Raw genomic sequence first — 17,494 nt, 5'->3', positions numbered from 1 at the left:
GCGGAGCTTCCGGCGGGCGGGGCGACGGACGGCCGCTTCCGCTTCCGCCAGGGAGGAGCTGGGGCCGCAGTCATGAGTCGCTTCAAATTCGTAGGTAAGACTTTTCCCGGGTTTGGGGCCTTTCTTTCGGTTCCCGGGCCTCGCGCACCGCGGCCCCAGGGCCCAGGACGTGAGCTCTCCGGCTTTTTTTTTTTTGCGGTACGCGGGCCTCTCACTGTTGTGGCCTCTCCCGTTGCGGAGCACAGCCTCTGGACGTGGAGACTCAGCGGCCATGGCTCACGGGCCCAGCCGCTCCGCGGCATGTGGGATCTTCCCGGACCGGGGCACGAACCCTTGTCCCCTGCAAAGGCAGGCGGACTCTCAACCACTGCGCCACCAGGGAAGCCCGCTGTCCGGCTTTTTGAGGGTTGAAAGTGCACTCTGTGGAGGAGGGTGAGGGGAGGCCTTTGGGTGTCGGTAATGTTCTGGATCTCAGTATGGGTGCTGGCTTCACGGGTGTGCTGCTTTGTGAAAATTCACGAGCTGCGCAGTTACAGTTTATGCTTTTTCCAACATATGTGTTGTGTTCAATAAAAAAAAAAGGAAATAAAACTACTAAAAAGCAAACGAAAGGCCTGTCACTATGTTCTCCTCCATCCCACGTGCACCTCCCCGCGGTTTCCCGTTTCTTTGGCGGAGAGGAAGATGGCTTCGAGGGACTCGTTGACTCAGTAATTCATATCACAGTAACTGGGCGCCTCTGGTGGGCCAGGCACTGGCCTAGGAACACAGACACGGCCCCTGCTCTGCTGGCATCACCATCTGGTGGGGGAACTGGACGACACACACAGTGGGAAGAGAAACAAGTTTTATACTTGGCAAGTACAGTAATCTATTTGGCATCGGTAGAACAAGAGATGGGAAATTAGAAACTAAAGGAATAAGCATATTTAGTACCAGATTTAGGAAAGCCTGGGGGAGGTTGTAAGAGCTAGGATTGGAAGGGTGACTTGGAACTCGAATGTGTTGCTGAGTTTAATTTTCTGTGTATAGAGTAGAGCTTCACTGAAGGCTTTTGACAAGGAGCATTCATTAAGTAAATCATTGAATGCCAGTTACATATTGGCAGCCTTGAGCTATGGCATACAGCAGTGGGTGAAGCTGGGCACGATCCTTGTCTTTGTGAAGTTTCCAGCTACCTGAAGGTGGAAAACGACAGTGATCACGTCTCTGCTTTAGTAAGGTAGACAGCTGTTGTGTAGGTTTGGTGGGTCATAGGGACAGACAGGGAAGCATTTCAGAGCTTGAACAAGGGCACTGGAAAAGGGAGAGAGAAATGGAAGAGAGGTACATATGCAGCATTTAGCAGCTGAGTGTTTATAGCAGGTAAGGAAGAGTGAACAGTCAGAGATGACTCGGTGTTGGGATAAATACCTACCTAAACATGAAATGGAAGCATGGGTAGTTTGGCAGTGGGTGGGAGATGTAACGAGATCCATTTGGATTAGGTTAAATTTGAGATTCTTACAGGACATCCAGGTGGAGACATTTACTGGGCAATTGGAAATGCCTGGCACTCAGGAGAGCGCTTAGGATTAGAAACTTAGAACAGTTACTTTAGGCAGTATTTTTTACAGAGACATTGTACTAAGTATGTGGAATTATAAAGAATCTAGTGGTGCAGTTAGTTTTCAGACTGGAGAGGTATGTACAGTCAAAGCAAATGCAGGGGAGAATGTTTAAGTAGCACATTGTTAAAGTGCCACAAAAGAGGTTTTTAAAAATGCTGTGGGAGAGCCTGGGGTGGGGTTGGGGGATGGGAAGGTCATCAGAGGTTTAGACACTATCCAGGTGTGGTGTCTCTCAGCCTGTTTATTGCAATCTGTGATATAATTGATGGGGGAGATGGGGTAAGAGTCATGAAACACCTCACAAAAGACAATTATTTTTTTCTTTTAAAGGTTTGTGTTTGTATTGTAATAAAAAAACTAAATCCCTGCCTCAGGTTTTGTCTCCTTAAATCCATGCTCTGTGTAGCCTCCAGAGTGGTCTTTATAAAAACCAAGTCAGCTACATTTTTCTTGTGCTTCAAATCTTTCAGTCACTGTCCTCAGGACAGTTGAAGTGCCTTAACATAGCATACAGAGCTTTCTGTGGTGTGGTCCTGCCCGCTTTTCCGGCCTCATCCTTTTTATGCTCTATAAACACTTGGAGGTGCTGTTTCTTGCCTATGATAAGGTTTTAGAGTGGCAGTTTGGGGTCATAATGTCCCCTCTGCCTCTAATCTCCTCTTGCCTGTTTGATTTTTACCTGTTCTTTAAGACTACATAACTCTACCCTTTACTTCACCCCGTTATTTTATAATTAAGATATGTATGTGCCTTTCCCACTAGACCACACTCTTTTAAGGCAGGTACTTGGTGGTATTTATCTTTGTTTCCCAGGGGCTTAGTACAGTGACTGTTCAATGGAAGTATGAATGAGTGGGTAAAACAAGATGTGTTATTTTAGTACTAAGTTTGTAAGAAAATTTATAAAGGAATCTCAACCAGATAAGCTAGAAAAGACTTCTTAAAGAAGGTGGGCTTAATTGGAACAATTTTTTTTTTGTATGCTCTCCTTCATTTCCACTCTCCTGAGGTAACCGGTGTCTAAAGTTTATATCCTTCCCATATTTTAAAATTTATACAGAATCATAAAAATATGCAAACATATTCGATGTGTTTTTTACAACAAAAATGGAATCATACTATACATTCTATCTTTGTTTTGTGACTTACTGATAGTTAATATTTATTCCATGCCATTTAAAAAGTTCTGCCTATGACCCACTAATCAAATCTCTGCCCAAAATAGTCATGAGCAGTACTTTGGAAAACAACATATTAGGCCCATGGACAATTGGTCCATGAACAAGCTTTACATGGAACAGTTGCATGAAGAATTAAACCAGTGGAGGAAGTTCCCTGGTGGTCTAGTGGTTGCAATTCGGGGATTTTATTGCCATTGCCCGGGTTCAGTCCCTGATCGGGCAACTGAAATCCCACAAGACGCCTGGCACGGCCAAAAATTTTTAAATTTAATAATAGTAATAGAAAAACCAGTGTTATAAGAGCAGCCTTAGATTTTGATTTGGGACAGCTGACTATCACCAGGTTGTAATCCTAAATTTCCCCCTTCTCAAATTACGTAACCAATGGCTGCCCCTTACAACTACAACCAGTGTTTCTAATGTGGGGAAGGAGGGCGGGAAGCAGATGTATTTGTGTTTTATGGGAAACATTGCTCCCTCCTAGAGGACACTTCAACATTGTGTCCTCGGTTATACTTGAGACTAATTTCTGTGACATTGAGTATCATACCACAGATGACTATATCCTCAGTCTGAAAGCAATAAGAATCTATGCTTAATCATTGCAAAGTGATAGAACTTGGGATGGAGTGGAAGCTCCCTTTTCAGTGCTGGCTGGTTCATGCTCTGAAACTCACCCACCAAAGGTCACTTAAGGACATAGAGTGGAGTATACCCCAGGGGTGATGGGGTGGCAGCAGTGATGTGTAAATCTGGATGCATTTACAACATTTCTTTGGATGTCCTGTGTTTAACTTTGAAATAACACAGTGCCCTTTTAAAATTAAAAGATATTTTATCCCCTAAATCTTCCAAAGTAAAATTGATACTCCAGGGAATCTCAGGGTGTTACATACTCTGGAATACCCCTCGTTTGAGAAGCATAGGTTTAAGGTGATTCCTAACTAGTAGCCTCTGCACTCCCTCCCACCAAATGAGCCAGTGAGCAGCTGGCAGTAATTAGTAGCAACTACCCCTTGGGGCCAACCAGCTGGGGGCTGTTAGGTATCTAAGATTTATCAGTAGTTGTGTTACTTTAACGGGATTCTGATCCTGCCCTGTGTCCCTAGAAGCAGGCTGATTGGGGCTGCTGGCCATCTCTTACAAATCCCATCTCACTAGGGACTGGACCTTATTTTCTATTCCCTGTCTTGGATTCCCTTGAGCAACCTGGTCATTCATTCATTCATTCATTCTACAAATATTTACTGAATCTCTGCTGTGTGCCACCTGATGTGCTAAATGCTAGGACTCAGTGGTGGGTAGAAACTAGGTTACAGTCTAGTGGTGGAGACAGCCTCTTAAGTGCACTAATGACTTTACCACAGTGACAGAGAAGAGGGCACTGAAGAAAAGGAATATGGTTCTCTGGGCGTTTGATGAGGAACAGAACTTAGACTGGGAGGTCTGAAAAAGCTTTCTTGAGGAAGTGTCACTTGGACTGAGCTCTGAAAGATTAAGAGTTAAGTAGGCAAAGAAAGGCAGGGGGAAGGTTCCAAATACAACAGCCTGTGCAAACATTCTGTGGCAGAAGGGTGCATAGCACTTTTGAGAAACTGAAAGAAGACCAGCGGGTCTGGAGCAGAGAGAAATGGGGAAGGGGTTGAGGGAGGAGGGAGAATTGTACAGAATCAGCTAGAGGTTTGCAGAGCTAAAATCCTACCGTGTTAAGGGTGTATCAGGAGTGACAGGTAAGAGTACCATGATCTGATTTATGAATGAAAAGAAACCTTCAGTCAGGTGGAGAACAGAATGAAAGGGGGTCAGAGTAGCATCCAAGCTGGAGTTGGTTGCTTCAGGTGTTATGGTGGTAGTGGAGATGGAAAAAAGTGCACGGATTGAGAGCTTAGGAGATAAAATCCACCTACTTGGTATATACAGATTGAGAGAGAAGGTGATGCCATAGATTGTCTTAGTCCGTTTTGAGCTGTTGTAACAAAATAGCACAGACTGGGTAGCTTATAAACAACAGAAATTTACTTCTCACAGTTCTGGAGGCTGGGAAATCTAAGATCAGAGTGCTGGCATGATTACGTTCTGGTGAGGACCCTCTTCCTGGTTCGTGGCTGGTGCCCTCTTACTGTGTCCTCACATGGAAGAAGGGGCAAAGGATCTCTCTGGAGCCTCTTTTACAAGGTGGTCTTGTCCAAAACAATATCCAATCTGGAGCCATGTATTTGAGTGTCCTAGATTTTGAATCTAGCACAGAAGTTGGCCAGCTTTCCCTTAAAGGGTCATATGATATATATTTTTTATTTTGCAGGCTATACATCTGTTGCAACTACTCAACTCTGACCTGTCACTCAAAAACAGCCATAGATAGATACTATATAAACAAATGGGTGTGGCCATGTTCCAATAAAACTTTGTGAACACTGTGAAACCTTAGTTTCTTATAATTTTTACATGTCATAAGAGCTATTCTTCTTTTGACTTTTTTTTTTCAACTTTTAAACGATTCTTACCTTAGGGGCAAACAAAAATAGACAATGGCACGCAGGCCGTAGCTTGCCAACCCCTTGATCTAGCGCATTTCTTCATGGCACTGCCTTGCAGAAGCAACTTGGTCTGCCATGTAGTGGTGGTTAGCTTGTTCTCTAATCGCTTTTATTTCCTGTAAACTTGAAGTTATATCTAAAGGCTAAAACAATCGTAAATTCTCTACTTGCTGTCCCTTTGTATCCCTAGATCATGGTGACAGTGGTATGACATGATTCATTGAGACCAGTGAGGCATCAGTTTGGAGATGTATTTTTCTTTTGGTTACAAACAGTTTTCCACTCTTTTATTGTTTTGAAAAATAAAACTCATTAATACTGGCAACAGTTTTTAGCAGTAATGCAGTAATGCTTTTAAAGCCAGCTAATTAAGGAGAAAATTAATGGAAAAGAAACATTGCTTATCCTTATAAGATGGCATGCCACTAAATGTATGAATCCCTCAGTATTCCCCCCCCATCAGAGTTAGTGATTTTCTGCTTTGCCTTTTTTTCTTCCTGTCGTGCTCTCTCATCCTTACCTCTCATGTACTTAGTTTTTCAAGCTAGAAGTCGATGTTTGTACAGGATTTAATTTTTTTAGTTTACTGACAGTAGGCATACATCTGATAGGAATTTTTGAATTTAAAAGATACTGTCCCTTATATATCAGAACATTTCGACAAGTTAAATAAATAGGACTTTGACTGGTTTATTTTCGTGGTTGCATCCTGAATCATAACCAAACTGACTTACATTTGGCTATTTAATAATGAGGTCTTGATTGGGAGTGTTAACCACTTAAGGTAGTATGACAGTATAGCTAATGTTGACTAAAATTCCATTTGTTGTTCGCATGTTACAGAATTTATACTGTGTCCAGTAATAATAATACTACTAATAATTACATTTTATAAGGCTTTTAATTTGCAAGATACTTTCACATTCATTTTCCAATTTGAGCCACATTTCACTCCTGGAAGGAGAAATTTTATGCCCACCCTCCCTATTAGTGAGGAAACTGAGGCTCAGAGGCCTACTCATTTGCCCCCAGATCATTCAGCTGATGAGTCATAATTCCAAGAATTCTGATTCCAAAGCCCATTCTCTTTCCAAAACTGCAGTTCCCCATTTTATTGTATTTCTTGGAAGTTGCTCACAGATTGAATATTTTTTGATGATCAATTTGAACTTTTCTTTGACGCCTCTAAGTTGACTTGTTAATTATCTTAATCACTCTGTTGGTGTTTTCTGGGGAGTCGGTGGGTGGGGAGTGAGAGGCCCAGAGGCCACCCAGGATAGGAGAGAGGAGACAGAAGTGAATCACAGTGTCCAGAAAAAGAAGCTACTTGCCTGCATAGGGGAGGAAAAACTTCCTCCTACCCTCTTAGGTTCTGTGGCTGGGCCTAAGAATAAAACTGACATAAGGCAGATTAACAGGAGAAAAGCATACTTTTTTTTTTTTTTTTTCACATACATGGGAGTTTTCAAAAGGAAAATGAAGACCCAAAGAAGCTTTTAGACTAGAAAGCTTACCGAAAGGCCAAGTGGGGATGTGATAAGACAAAGGGACTTAAGTTATGCAAATTGTGGGACAGTGACTAGGAAAAAATGGGGAAACTAATGGAAGATAGGAGTTATTTTGGGTTTGGTTGTACAGATCCATTTCCACTTGACTCCCAGTCTCTGGTGATAAGAATGTTCTTCTCTTCCTGGTACAGGGAGAGTACCTTTCTCATGGGAAATTTTATGACCTATTTTAGGTAGAAAAGGAGAGATTAGGGATCCTTTCCTGCATTTGCTGTTTCTTAAGTGCCTTCAGCTCAAAATAACCAATATGGCAAAGCAGCATATTTTGGAGTGACATCCTGAGCCCCTTCACCAAACTTGACTAAGGTGAAGCAGCCTATTCATCAGAGGATAGAAAGCAGCTTTAATAACTGGCTGGGGAATACACTTCAGGCAAACCACATGTCAGAAAGGAAAGGGCCAAGAGCTATAAGTCACAAGAGATTCTTACGTAAAAAGGAAGAAATTAGTGGCTGAGCCAGTGCAGGATATCGTAAAGCCCAAGGCTCACCTGGGTCCAAAGCTGAATATAGATCTTTGATGTACACAATGACTCGGGGCCTCAAAGACTGACCCATGTCAGGAAGAGGTAGGTTCTAAGAAGCAGCAGCATCCATCACCTGGAGTTGGCCTCAGAGCATGGAAGAACGATTTAGCATCCATTCCTGTTAGGGTTGAGACAGGGACACGGGAAGGCTTCATAAACTGAGCCTCCAAGTTAATCTTCAATTTGCTTTTAAAATTAGTATCATAAAGTTCACTAGTTAAATTTGCTTGCTGTTTCATTTGTTTTTCACTTTGTTTTCTAGCAAAAGATTGCTTTAGAAAAATTCTGATCTCTTTGCTGCACAAATAAAATGGGCCAGAAGAGACACAGGCCGTTTCTGTGTTCCTAATGCCCATCCGTGGCGGGTGACCGTAGACTGAGCGTATGAAGGGGTATTGCAGGCAGAAAGACCTCTGCACCCTTCCCTGGGTTCTTTTCTCAGTCTGCCCCTCCTTACTTGAAAAGAAAGTAGATGCTGATTTCTTGTGATTTGGGCCATTCCACTGAACCCCTACGTTGTATTTATAGTATTCGGTAACATTTGTGTGTTAATAGCCCTATAAAGGGTATCAATTGTGAATTCATGTCCTACCCTCTATTGACATATATGCTGTTGCCCAAATATCTTTGAAGTTTTTTGCATTGTGCCTTTCTCTTGCTGTTACAAATGACTAGAATACTCTCCCCACTGTCTCTTGGATTTTCCAAATTCCCATTCATCTTTCAAGGTCTGGCTTAATGTTGAAGCAGCACAGCTTGTGGAGGGCTAGCTTGGTAGAAATCAGTGAGAATATACCAAGAAGCAGCTGAAACTCAGCAGAAATAATTTGGGGGTCTGTGGGTAGGCAACTGTCCTACCCAACCATGAACTTGGAGGTTCTCCTAGTGCTAAAAGCTAAAGGGTGTATATTTTACATAGGGAAGGTGTTTTTGTTGCCCATGGCCATCACAAGCTGACTTCACATCTCGTTATTCCCCTCGTCGCCTTATACTCTGCAGCAGGATTTATCAAGAACAGCACTTGGTGTGGGGGTAAGATTTTTCTTTGTTGTGAGAGGCTATCCTGTGCATTGTAGGATATTTAGCAGCACCCATGGCCTCAAGCCTAGATGCCAATTGCACTCCCCTCTGTGTGACAACTAGAAATGAATACAGACATTGCTGAATGTTGGGGTGGGGGAAGGCTGGGAGGGGAGAGGTTAGAAGAAGAGAGGCACTGCAGAATCGCTCTGCATTGTGAACCTCAGCTCCACAGGCACAGTGAGTCTCTTCCAGTTCTCCGGATGCGGTGTGTACCTACACACACCTGTATGTAGAATGCCTCTTCTGTTTGTCCGCTTCTAAGCTTTAGCTTTCAAGATCTAGCTCTTAATGTGACCCTTTTTCGTCATTCTTGCCAAAACTGTTAGTGCTACTTCTTTGTGCTCCAAAGCACAAAGCTGTAAAATAATTATTTACAGGCTTTAAAGTGTATAGAGAGGGCTTCCCTTGTGGCACAGTGGTTAAGAATCCACCTGCCAATGCATGAGACACGGGTTCAAGCCCTGGTCCGGGAAGATCCTACATGCCACGGAGCAATTAAGCCCGTGTGCCACAACTACTGAGCCTGTGCTCTAGAGCCCGCGAGCCACAACTACTGAAGCCCGTGTGCCCTAGAGCCCGTGCTCTGCAACAAGAGAAGCCACTGCAATGAGAAGCCTGCGCACCGCAACAAAGTAGCCCCCGCTCGCCGCAACTAGAGAAAGCCCACGCGCAGCCACGCAGCCAAAAATAAGTAAATTTTTTAAAAAAAAGTGTATAGAGATCCTACTATATACCAGCTATCGTGCTAGGTTCTAGGGATACAGCATTGAAGAAGATAAACATTTCTTGCCTCATGTTGCTCACAGTCCAGCTTCTTATATATCACGAATTATTTGTAGTTCCCATATAGACTGAATTCCTGGAAGGCAGGGACCAAGCGTCAGGTCTTGTTCATCACCCCCTAACTCCTTACATAGTATTTGACATAGTGTTGGTCTTCCTAAGTATTTGGTGAATAAAGGAAATAAATAATTTATTGCCCTCTCTGCGTCTCCACTCGTATTACCCTAATTCAGGTTCTCTTCATTGCAGATATGAGCTCTTGCCTGTTTCCAAGTAAACTATCCTGACTCCATTTGCCCCCTTTAATCCCACCTTCTACAAAGACACCAGAATGAGATGTCCAGAATACAAATCTTAGAAGCCATCAGTGCTTCCTGTTGCATCTGGTATTTTAAAGACAAGTGTCTGTAACATAGCTGAGTCTGCCCTTTTCTGGTCGCTCCCTTCCCTACACTTCTCTCCACCAGTCAGAACAGCCTGTAACAGCTCTCCATGATCACCGTGCTATTTCAGACCCCAGAAGCTTTCCTTCTGCTGCTTCCTCTTATCTGCAATTTCCTGTCTTCTACTGGGTAATTCCAACTCATCCTTTAAGATTCAGTTCAAGAATCCATTCTTTCTGGAAGCCCCTTATGGGCTAACTACCAGACTAAGTTGGTGGGCCTCCTCTGTGTCCCACCGTGCTAGTATCTACTTGTGATTTCTTAATTGTTAATGGGAACGCCTTCCCAATTCTACAGTGAGTTTCTTGAGAGCAGGACTTAATATCTTTCATCTTTATATCCCAGGTGTCTAGCATAGTGACTGACAAACAGTAGGCACTTAGATTTTGTTTGAATGAATGAATGTGTGAATGAAAAGGTTAGTAACAGGACTTTTCTTTAAAGTAAAAGTTTCAAATAGAGGCTCTTAATGATCATGTGTTTTATTTTTGCTTTCTACAGACATTGGTATCAACTTGACAGATCCTGTGTTCAGAGGAATTTATAGGGGGGTTCAAAAGCATCAAGGTAAATGTTTCTTTTATTAAGGTAAATAGTTTATCTGTGAAGACAAACTTTCTGACTCAAGGGAGACCATAAGAAGCTTCACCCACTCTTACAATTGAAATATTAAAGAATTTATTATGCATCTTGGATAAAACTATAAACAAAGTGAAACACATATAAGCTATATTGGTAAAACATGATCATGAACATTTATAAAATACCTATTACAACAAAGTGTTATCAAGCCCTTCTTATCTGTAGAAGTTTATAACTTTGAATATAGAATTTTAGATAACCATATGCATAAAAGGCAAACCATAAAGCCAAACAGACTTTTCCCCTTTGTGGTCAACAGAATAAAAATACAATTGAATGGATAACTGTTCATCTATTTTGCCTTATATGGGTTTCTTTTTTTTTAAAGTATCGCTAGGTCTTTGCTTATATGATAAGCACTCATCAAATAGTATTGATTTGACTTCAGTAAATATGATTTTTCTATGTATTTTTCTTTCAATAAAGGATAACTAAATTATGGGTAAGTGAATTTATAGTTACATTTTCTTAATGTGGGGTTCATCTTTTACAGATGACTTACGGGATGTAATAGAGAGAGCTGTTCAGATTGGTGTTAAAAAGGTAACATTTCATTTTTGTTACCCTTATGGGTTTTTTTTTAAAAAAACTAAATTTTGGTTAAAATACTGCAGAAAAGAAGAGAAAGCCAAACCACATTTAGCATTTTGTGATATGTATCGTCAACATGTAATATTATCAAGTTAATGAAATAAAATATCAAAATATTCTGTTCTCAGCAATTTAAGAGACACAAACCTTGTGAGTGGATCTTCCATGTGATCAGAAGTGTAGTAAATGGCCAAGTCTCCCTGGAAAAGTTTTTTAAAACCCATCTAAATTACCAGGCTTCTTAAGAGGCAACTGTTAGTAGATTTTGTAACAATTTAGCGTTTGTTAGAAGTAAGCAATCATCAAAAAGACATGTATCTAATCACCAAGTTTAGCTTTTATACTATAACATTTCAAATAACTGAGAGAACACTTTAATTTTTATGGTGGTAATTTGATAATCGGGAGAATTCCTACTACTTTTAGAGTGTTCTAAGCAAAAGAATTTTAGTTTGGTGTCAAATTTTTTGAATAGATACTTCTTTTTAATCAGTATTTTTTTTAAGTAGCAAGCTAGCCCACACATGCACACAAGAAATAAGATTAAGTTCCAAAGGGGACTTCCCTGGTGGTCCAGTGGGTAAGACTGCACGCTCCCAAAGCAGGGGGCCTTGCTTCGATCCCTGGTCAGGGAACTAGATCCCACATGCAGCAACTAAAAGATCCCGCATGCCGCAACTAAGACCCAGCACAGCCAAATAAATAAATATTTAAAAAAAAAAAAAAAGATTACGCTCCATAGTGTGTCACGGCACTTAGTAGCTACTGTTTCTAAGTTAAATAAACCTCAGTTTTAAAAAGTGATACTCCTGGCTAAATGAGTTCTGCAGTCTCCAAATTATATTAGTTATTATTCAGAAGTAATAAGGATAAAAGTTACAACATAATTTCTCATTATGTGGTCATTCTTTGCTTGGTAAATCACTTTATAAAATGTTTTTCTGCAAACTCTGAAATACCAAGCTCCTAAATTTTGTCAACTGAAAAAAACTGCACAACCTAAAGGTTGAGAATTATGTTTTATTTGGCATACTTGCTGAATTACCAGGCTTCTTAAGAGGCAACTAGTAGTTGCCTAATCCTCTCAGGTGGCTCTGAGGGACTGCTCCGAAGAGGGAAGGGAGGAGCCAGGATATATGGGAGTTTCGCCAAAAAAACCCAACACAAAACAAAAAAAAACAGGTAGTGGAACATCAAAAGATTACTCCTAGTTAAAGAAAAAAATCTCAAGTTAATGAATTTAGCACTTTTCTACATATGGGAAGATGCAAGAGTCTGGGCTCATTGAAATCATTCCTTTGATGTGCACCTTCACTATCTAGAGCAAGTATCCTGTTTTTCGCCATCCTGAGTCTCCTCAGGGTGCACAGTCTGAGACGGCTGCAGTGGCTGAGGGCTTGATGACCATAACATCCTGCGTTGACTGATATGGCAGGAGACGTTTTTCGTAGACAGTTTTCGTGTGTCAGAATAGTTTAATCTTAACATTTATAACACCCACATGGATTTAGGAATGACTGAACTGAAGAACTGAAATCAAATTTACTTGGACATGGTTCCAAATTGAAATTTAATCCAATGCCTTGTAGCTTTATGGTAGTGATTAAAAGCACAGTTACAGCATCACAAACCTTGGTTCCAGCCCCAGCTTCCTTCTTCAGAGCTTTGTAACCTGGGGTGCTTCATCTCTCTAGACTTCAGTTTTCTCATCCCTAAATCAAGAATGATAATAATAGCTAATAAACAGAATTGTTGTGAAGATTAAATAAAATATAGAATGCAAAGCAGTTGATATTGTACCTGGCATAAAGTAAGCAACATTTATTATGTTTATAGTGGAAGCTGTCATTGTCGTCATCATCATCGTCATCATCATCGTAAACTGGGAGAGGAAAGTATATGTCCCTTAGTCTTGTCCTTAGATTTGATTACAAACTATTTTACATAATTGAAAACTGGATGTGGGCACCTGATCCTTTTTTTTAATTTTTATTGGCATACGGTTGATTTATAACATGTTTCAGGTGTACAGCAAAGTGAATCAGTTATACATATATCCACTCTTTTTTAGATTCTTTTCCCATATAGGACATTACAGAGTATTTTATTTTAATTAATTAATTTATTTTTGGCTGTGTTGGGTCTTCGTTGCTGTGCGCAGGCTTTCTCTAGTTGTGGCGAGTGGGGGCTACTCTTCATTGTGGTGTGTGGGCTTCTCATTGCGGTTGGTTCTCTTGTTGCAGAGCACGGGCTCTAGGCACGCAGGCTTCAGTAGTTGTGGCATGCGGGCTCAGTAGTTGTGGCTCGTGGGCTCTAGAGCGCAGGCTCAGTAGTTGTGGCACACGGGGTTAGTGGCTCTGCGGCACGTGGGATCTTCTGGGACCAGGGATCGATCCCGTGTCCCCTGCATTGACAGGCGGATTCTTAACCACTGTGCCACCAGGGAAGTCCCCACCTCATCCTTTATTAAAGAATTAGGTAGTGTTAGTAAACAATAGTTTTCTCAATATTTTTGTTAATATATACTATGTTTTACAGGCAGAATAGATACTCAGTGTCTATCATTTCAGAAGTTTATCACTCTGTGAAAATGTCTGTTTATCATTTGCACTATCTCCTGTGTTTTCTGTGTGTTCTATTTACGTGTGTACCTAGAATGAATTCTTCATTTTAGCTCAGTGAGTCTCTTGAAGTATGCTTTAAAATATATACCTCAGTGTGTTTAAATCACTTCTTCAGAAGAATGTGCACTTAAGCAGCACTGCCTCAGTAGTCACCATCAACACATAGCTCTTTAGTGACATTTTCCCTTAAACAGGTTAGCAAAGATGGTGTTCTAACGGCAGTGGACTCTGATAGCTACCTCTGTAGAAGGGCTTCCTTGCCAAGAGCTATACATTTCCCTACAAAGAATTTTATCAATATACATTAATCCAGTGATTATTCATATTCTTTAAGATTATTGAGGACCCTAAAGAGCTCTTATGTGGGTTCTATCTATTGATATATATTGTATTAGAGATTAAAACAGAAAAGTTTTAAATGCAGTTGTCTTTGAATAACACTGGTTTGAACTGTGAGTTCACTTAGACACAGATTTTTTTCCAGTGGTAAATACTACAGTATTACGTGACCTGAGGCTGGGTGAATATGTAGATGTGGAACCCCTGATACAGAGGGCCGACTATAAGTAATATACAGATTTTCAATGGCGCCCCTAACCTCCACATTGTTCAAGGGTCAACTGTATCTATATATTAATTCATTTTAAAACAGTAGACCATTATGTAAAATAAATAGCATATTTTTATGAAAAGTATTTTCTAAACCAAAAACATTTAGTGACATGAGTGGAATTTGTATTTTTTAAAATATCTTTTAAATGTCTGACTTAATAGAAGACTGCTGAGCTTTCATATCTGTTGCTGCAGTCTTTTGTGATGTTACACATCATGTAGCCTCTGGAATACTTGACTGCACACGCGTGACAGGTGAGAGTGAATAGGCAAATAACATCTTAGTAGTATTATGATAATAGTTTTGACCTAACATATCCCCTGGAGAGTCCAGGACCACACCTGGAGAACTGTTTAGTCAACACTATTGAATCTCTAATTTAGATTAACAAAATTCTAAATTCAGAAGTTCTTAGTTATTCATTCTTTCCTAATGTGATCTCTGTCCTCAAGAAACTCGTGGTCTAATAGGAAAGACAGACATGTGAATACATTTTAGTAGGAGTCACAAATTCTTTGTAGTGTGTGTATGTGTGTGTGCGTGTGTGCGCACGTGGAGAGGGTATTCAGGATCCACTCTGCACAGGAGGTGATCTTTCAGCTGAATTTTTAAAGGAGGGTTGGTATGTGACAGAGAGAGAAGCATTCTGGAAAAAAGCAGCAGGAAAGCACGTTTGGGAAACTGGTTGACACCCTGTTAAAGTGGACTTATTTCTTTCTGTTTCAGTTTGTGATTACAGGTGGAAATCTACAAGACAGTAAAGATGCACTGCATTTGGCACAGACAAATGGTATCCTCATATTACTTTTACCCCCCAAAATGTGAATTAAGTTATTTTGAAGAAGTCTTTCTGAGAACTGCCTCAGGTACAGATACTGTAGACACAACAGGAAGATAGACCAATTTCAGTGTAACACGATTAAGATGAAAAAATTGAAAGTGCCCATTGTTATATCAGATGCTTGATGAACCCTCTTGTATTTAATAAGGATTATTTTAAGATTTCAGTTAATGAGAATTAAGTTCACTAGGCATAAAATTTAACCTCAGATATTCCTGATGTAGAATTTTTGTGTATATGCCATAATGTGTTTAAGATATGAATTGCTTTTTATTTGCTCTTTTTTAACTTAGGCTGTGAAAGATCATTTATCATTTATAAATATTTATAAATATTCATCATGCAGATCAGAGACACTGTGCAAGGCCCCAGGAATGCAAATAATAATATAATATATAATCCCTCATGTGCTCACTTTATGTTCATATATTTGCATTTATTTAAAGTCTGTAAAGTTTTGGAGTTGATTCCTACAAGAATCCTAGTTACATAAAACACCTCCTTTACCTGGCATTCATGTACCTAACCTTTTTTTGGTTTGTTTTTTGCTGGGGAGCAGCAGGGAGCATACTTCATGTGCTAGACACTGAAGAATTAGGCATTCCATGTTATTTTTCAAAATACTGGTTTATTCATTAAAAGCTGTTTTTTATTGAAATCTTTCTAAAATGCATACTTCTCTTCAGGATCCACTGACACTTTTTCTTAGTGATTAAAGTCATAAAAATAATCATCTTCCCAGAAGCTTTTGATGTGTATAAGAATATTATCTTGCATACTTGTTATTCCCCAAACAGATATGCTTTTAAAAGTTCTCGGATCTCCATTGTCAACCCTTTTCCACTCCTCTGCGTATACCTGCTACCTCACTGCTTTAAAAGCGCCTTTTATGCATGAACATATTCGTGGGAGCCTGAGGAAGGCAACAGGTCTCTCCCATGGGTTCATCAGGTGCAAGCGCCTTAAGCTTTTTAAGCCCTTTTCAACCTCACACTTGTGTTCCATACAATTAAGATACCAAAGTACAGCCTCCAAATAAGTGAGCTTTATTTTCTATTAGAAAAATGAATCCTACTTCCACCTCTGTTACCCTTTTTAAGGGAAAGGAGTGCATTTTAACTGTTATTACATGAAACCTGAGTCACGTAAACAGTGAATATTAAAGATAAAATTGTAGAATGAAATGTCATTACCTAAGAAATTGTTTCATTTTCCATTCAGAAGGCTCAGTAAATACCAAACTTTGGAAGAGTTGAATTATTTTTACCAGTACATTAAGGCAATTGTCATATTCATGTCCTACTTTGTTAGTATTCCAAAAATTCTTATGTGATTAACCCAGTGCAATTCTGGTAGTTTGACTAGTTTATGGGTATTGTTAAAAACTGACCAGTTGAAATTATTTGATATTATATCATTTTTGCATATTAAATATGAAAAAATATTTTGAAAATAATCCTAAGACATTATTTTGTGCTAGATATGTTTTTCAGTACAGTTGGGTGTCATCCTACAAGATGTGATGAATTTGAAAAGAATAACCCTGATCTTTACTTGATGGAGTTACTAAATCTCGCTGAAAACAACAAGGGGAAAGTTGTAGCAATAGGGGAATGTGGACTTGGTAAGTGCCAACTTATCCCGTTAGAGTGACTTTGTTTGAAAATAATTGATTTGTTGTGTACAAGTCATGAGTAATTATTGATTCTTTTTTATCTTTTAAAGATTTTGACCGACTGCAGTTTTGTCCTAAAGGTACTCAGCTCAAGTAAGGAAATTTGTTGTCTTTAGAAATTATCGTATTGTAAAATCTTAAGGGTGATTTTAAGTAGATTTTATCAGTTCAGAATGTAGTTAGATTAAGCATGAGGCTTTTTTGTTTTTCCCTTTGTATATTAAAAGTTAAGTGAAACAAATTCCATGCGTACTTGAGTGGAATTCATAAGGTATGGAAGCATATAGTTCCCTAATTGTTTAACCATTTAACTTGATTTTAATGGTAGAAACAGGGATGAGTTTACGTGATAGACTTTCGATTTTTGTTTGTTTAATAAGAGCATTCATACATGAACCATTCCAATAAAATGAATTAAATTCAGTTGTGGGGCATATGATTTAAGAGTAAAAGATATTATTAATAAAAAGAGATTATAGGATCAATCACCAAAGCTAGAAAAGCATATTTTACTCTTGCTGGGTGTTGAATATTGTCAGTTTGGAACCTGAGAATCCTTTCATAGGATCCATGTTGGGAGTGGTGGCTTCTGAGGAAACTCCAAGCTCACAAGCCTCAGAGACTTCTTACAACCCATTGCCTGTAGCTGTTAGTTGGAACTCCTGTCACCAGACTGGTGGGTAGTGTTGAAGGCTGAAAAGAAAAATTATGTTATAGGCTTAATTTAAGACATAAGCATTTTGTTGAATTTCAAAAACAGTGTATTAATTGTCAAGA

At 39.8% G+C, this 17,494-nt stretch overlaps 1 protein-coding gene across 4 annotated transcripts in view; it reads left to right on the top strand.

The window, feature by feature from the left end:
- The first annotated feature begins 21 nt into the window (after positions 1-21).
- TATDN1 (TatD DNase domain containing 1) overlaps positions 22-17,494 on the top strand; it is a 37,994-nt gene continuing 20,521 nt past the window's right edge. For 2 of the 4 annotated variants that reach the window (XR_004043450.2, XM_030875760.3), the window contains exons 1-6: positions 22-94; positions 10,233-10,298; positions 10,867-10,916; positions 14,928-14,991; positions 16,523-16,666; positions 16,768-16,810. Coding sequence is in view for 3 of the 4 variants with exons in the window: in XM_030875760.3 (XP_030731620.1) it covers positions 73-94; positions 10,233-10,298; positions 10,867-10,916; positions 14,928-14,991; positions 16,523-16,666; positions 16,768-16,810 (389 nt within the window). In the remaining variant the exon portion in view is untranslated. Of the gene's footprint in view, positions 95-582; positions 858-10,232; positions 10,299-10,866; positions 10,917-14,927; positions 15,068-16,522; positions 16,667-16,767; positions 16,811-17,494 lie in introns of all 4 variants that reach the window. The other 2 variants (XM_030875762.3, XM_070044040.1) reach the window with 2 other exon arrangements.

Source organism: Globicephala melas, chromosome 17, assembly GCF_963455315.2.
Source record: "Globicephala melas chromosome 17, mGloMel1.2, whole genome shotgun sequence".
In the NCBI taxonomy this organism is placed as follows: domain Eukaryota; kingdom Metazoa; phylum Chordata; class Mammalia; order Artiodactyla; family Delphinidae; genus Globicephala; species Globicephala melas.
Note: the sequence above shows the minus strand (reverse complement) of the source record. Positions and strands in the feature narration are given on the sequence as shown.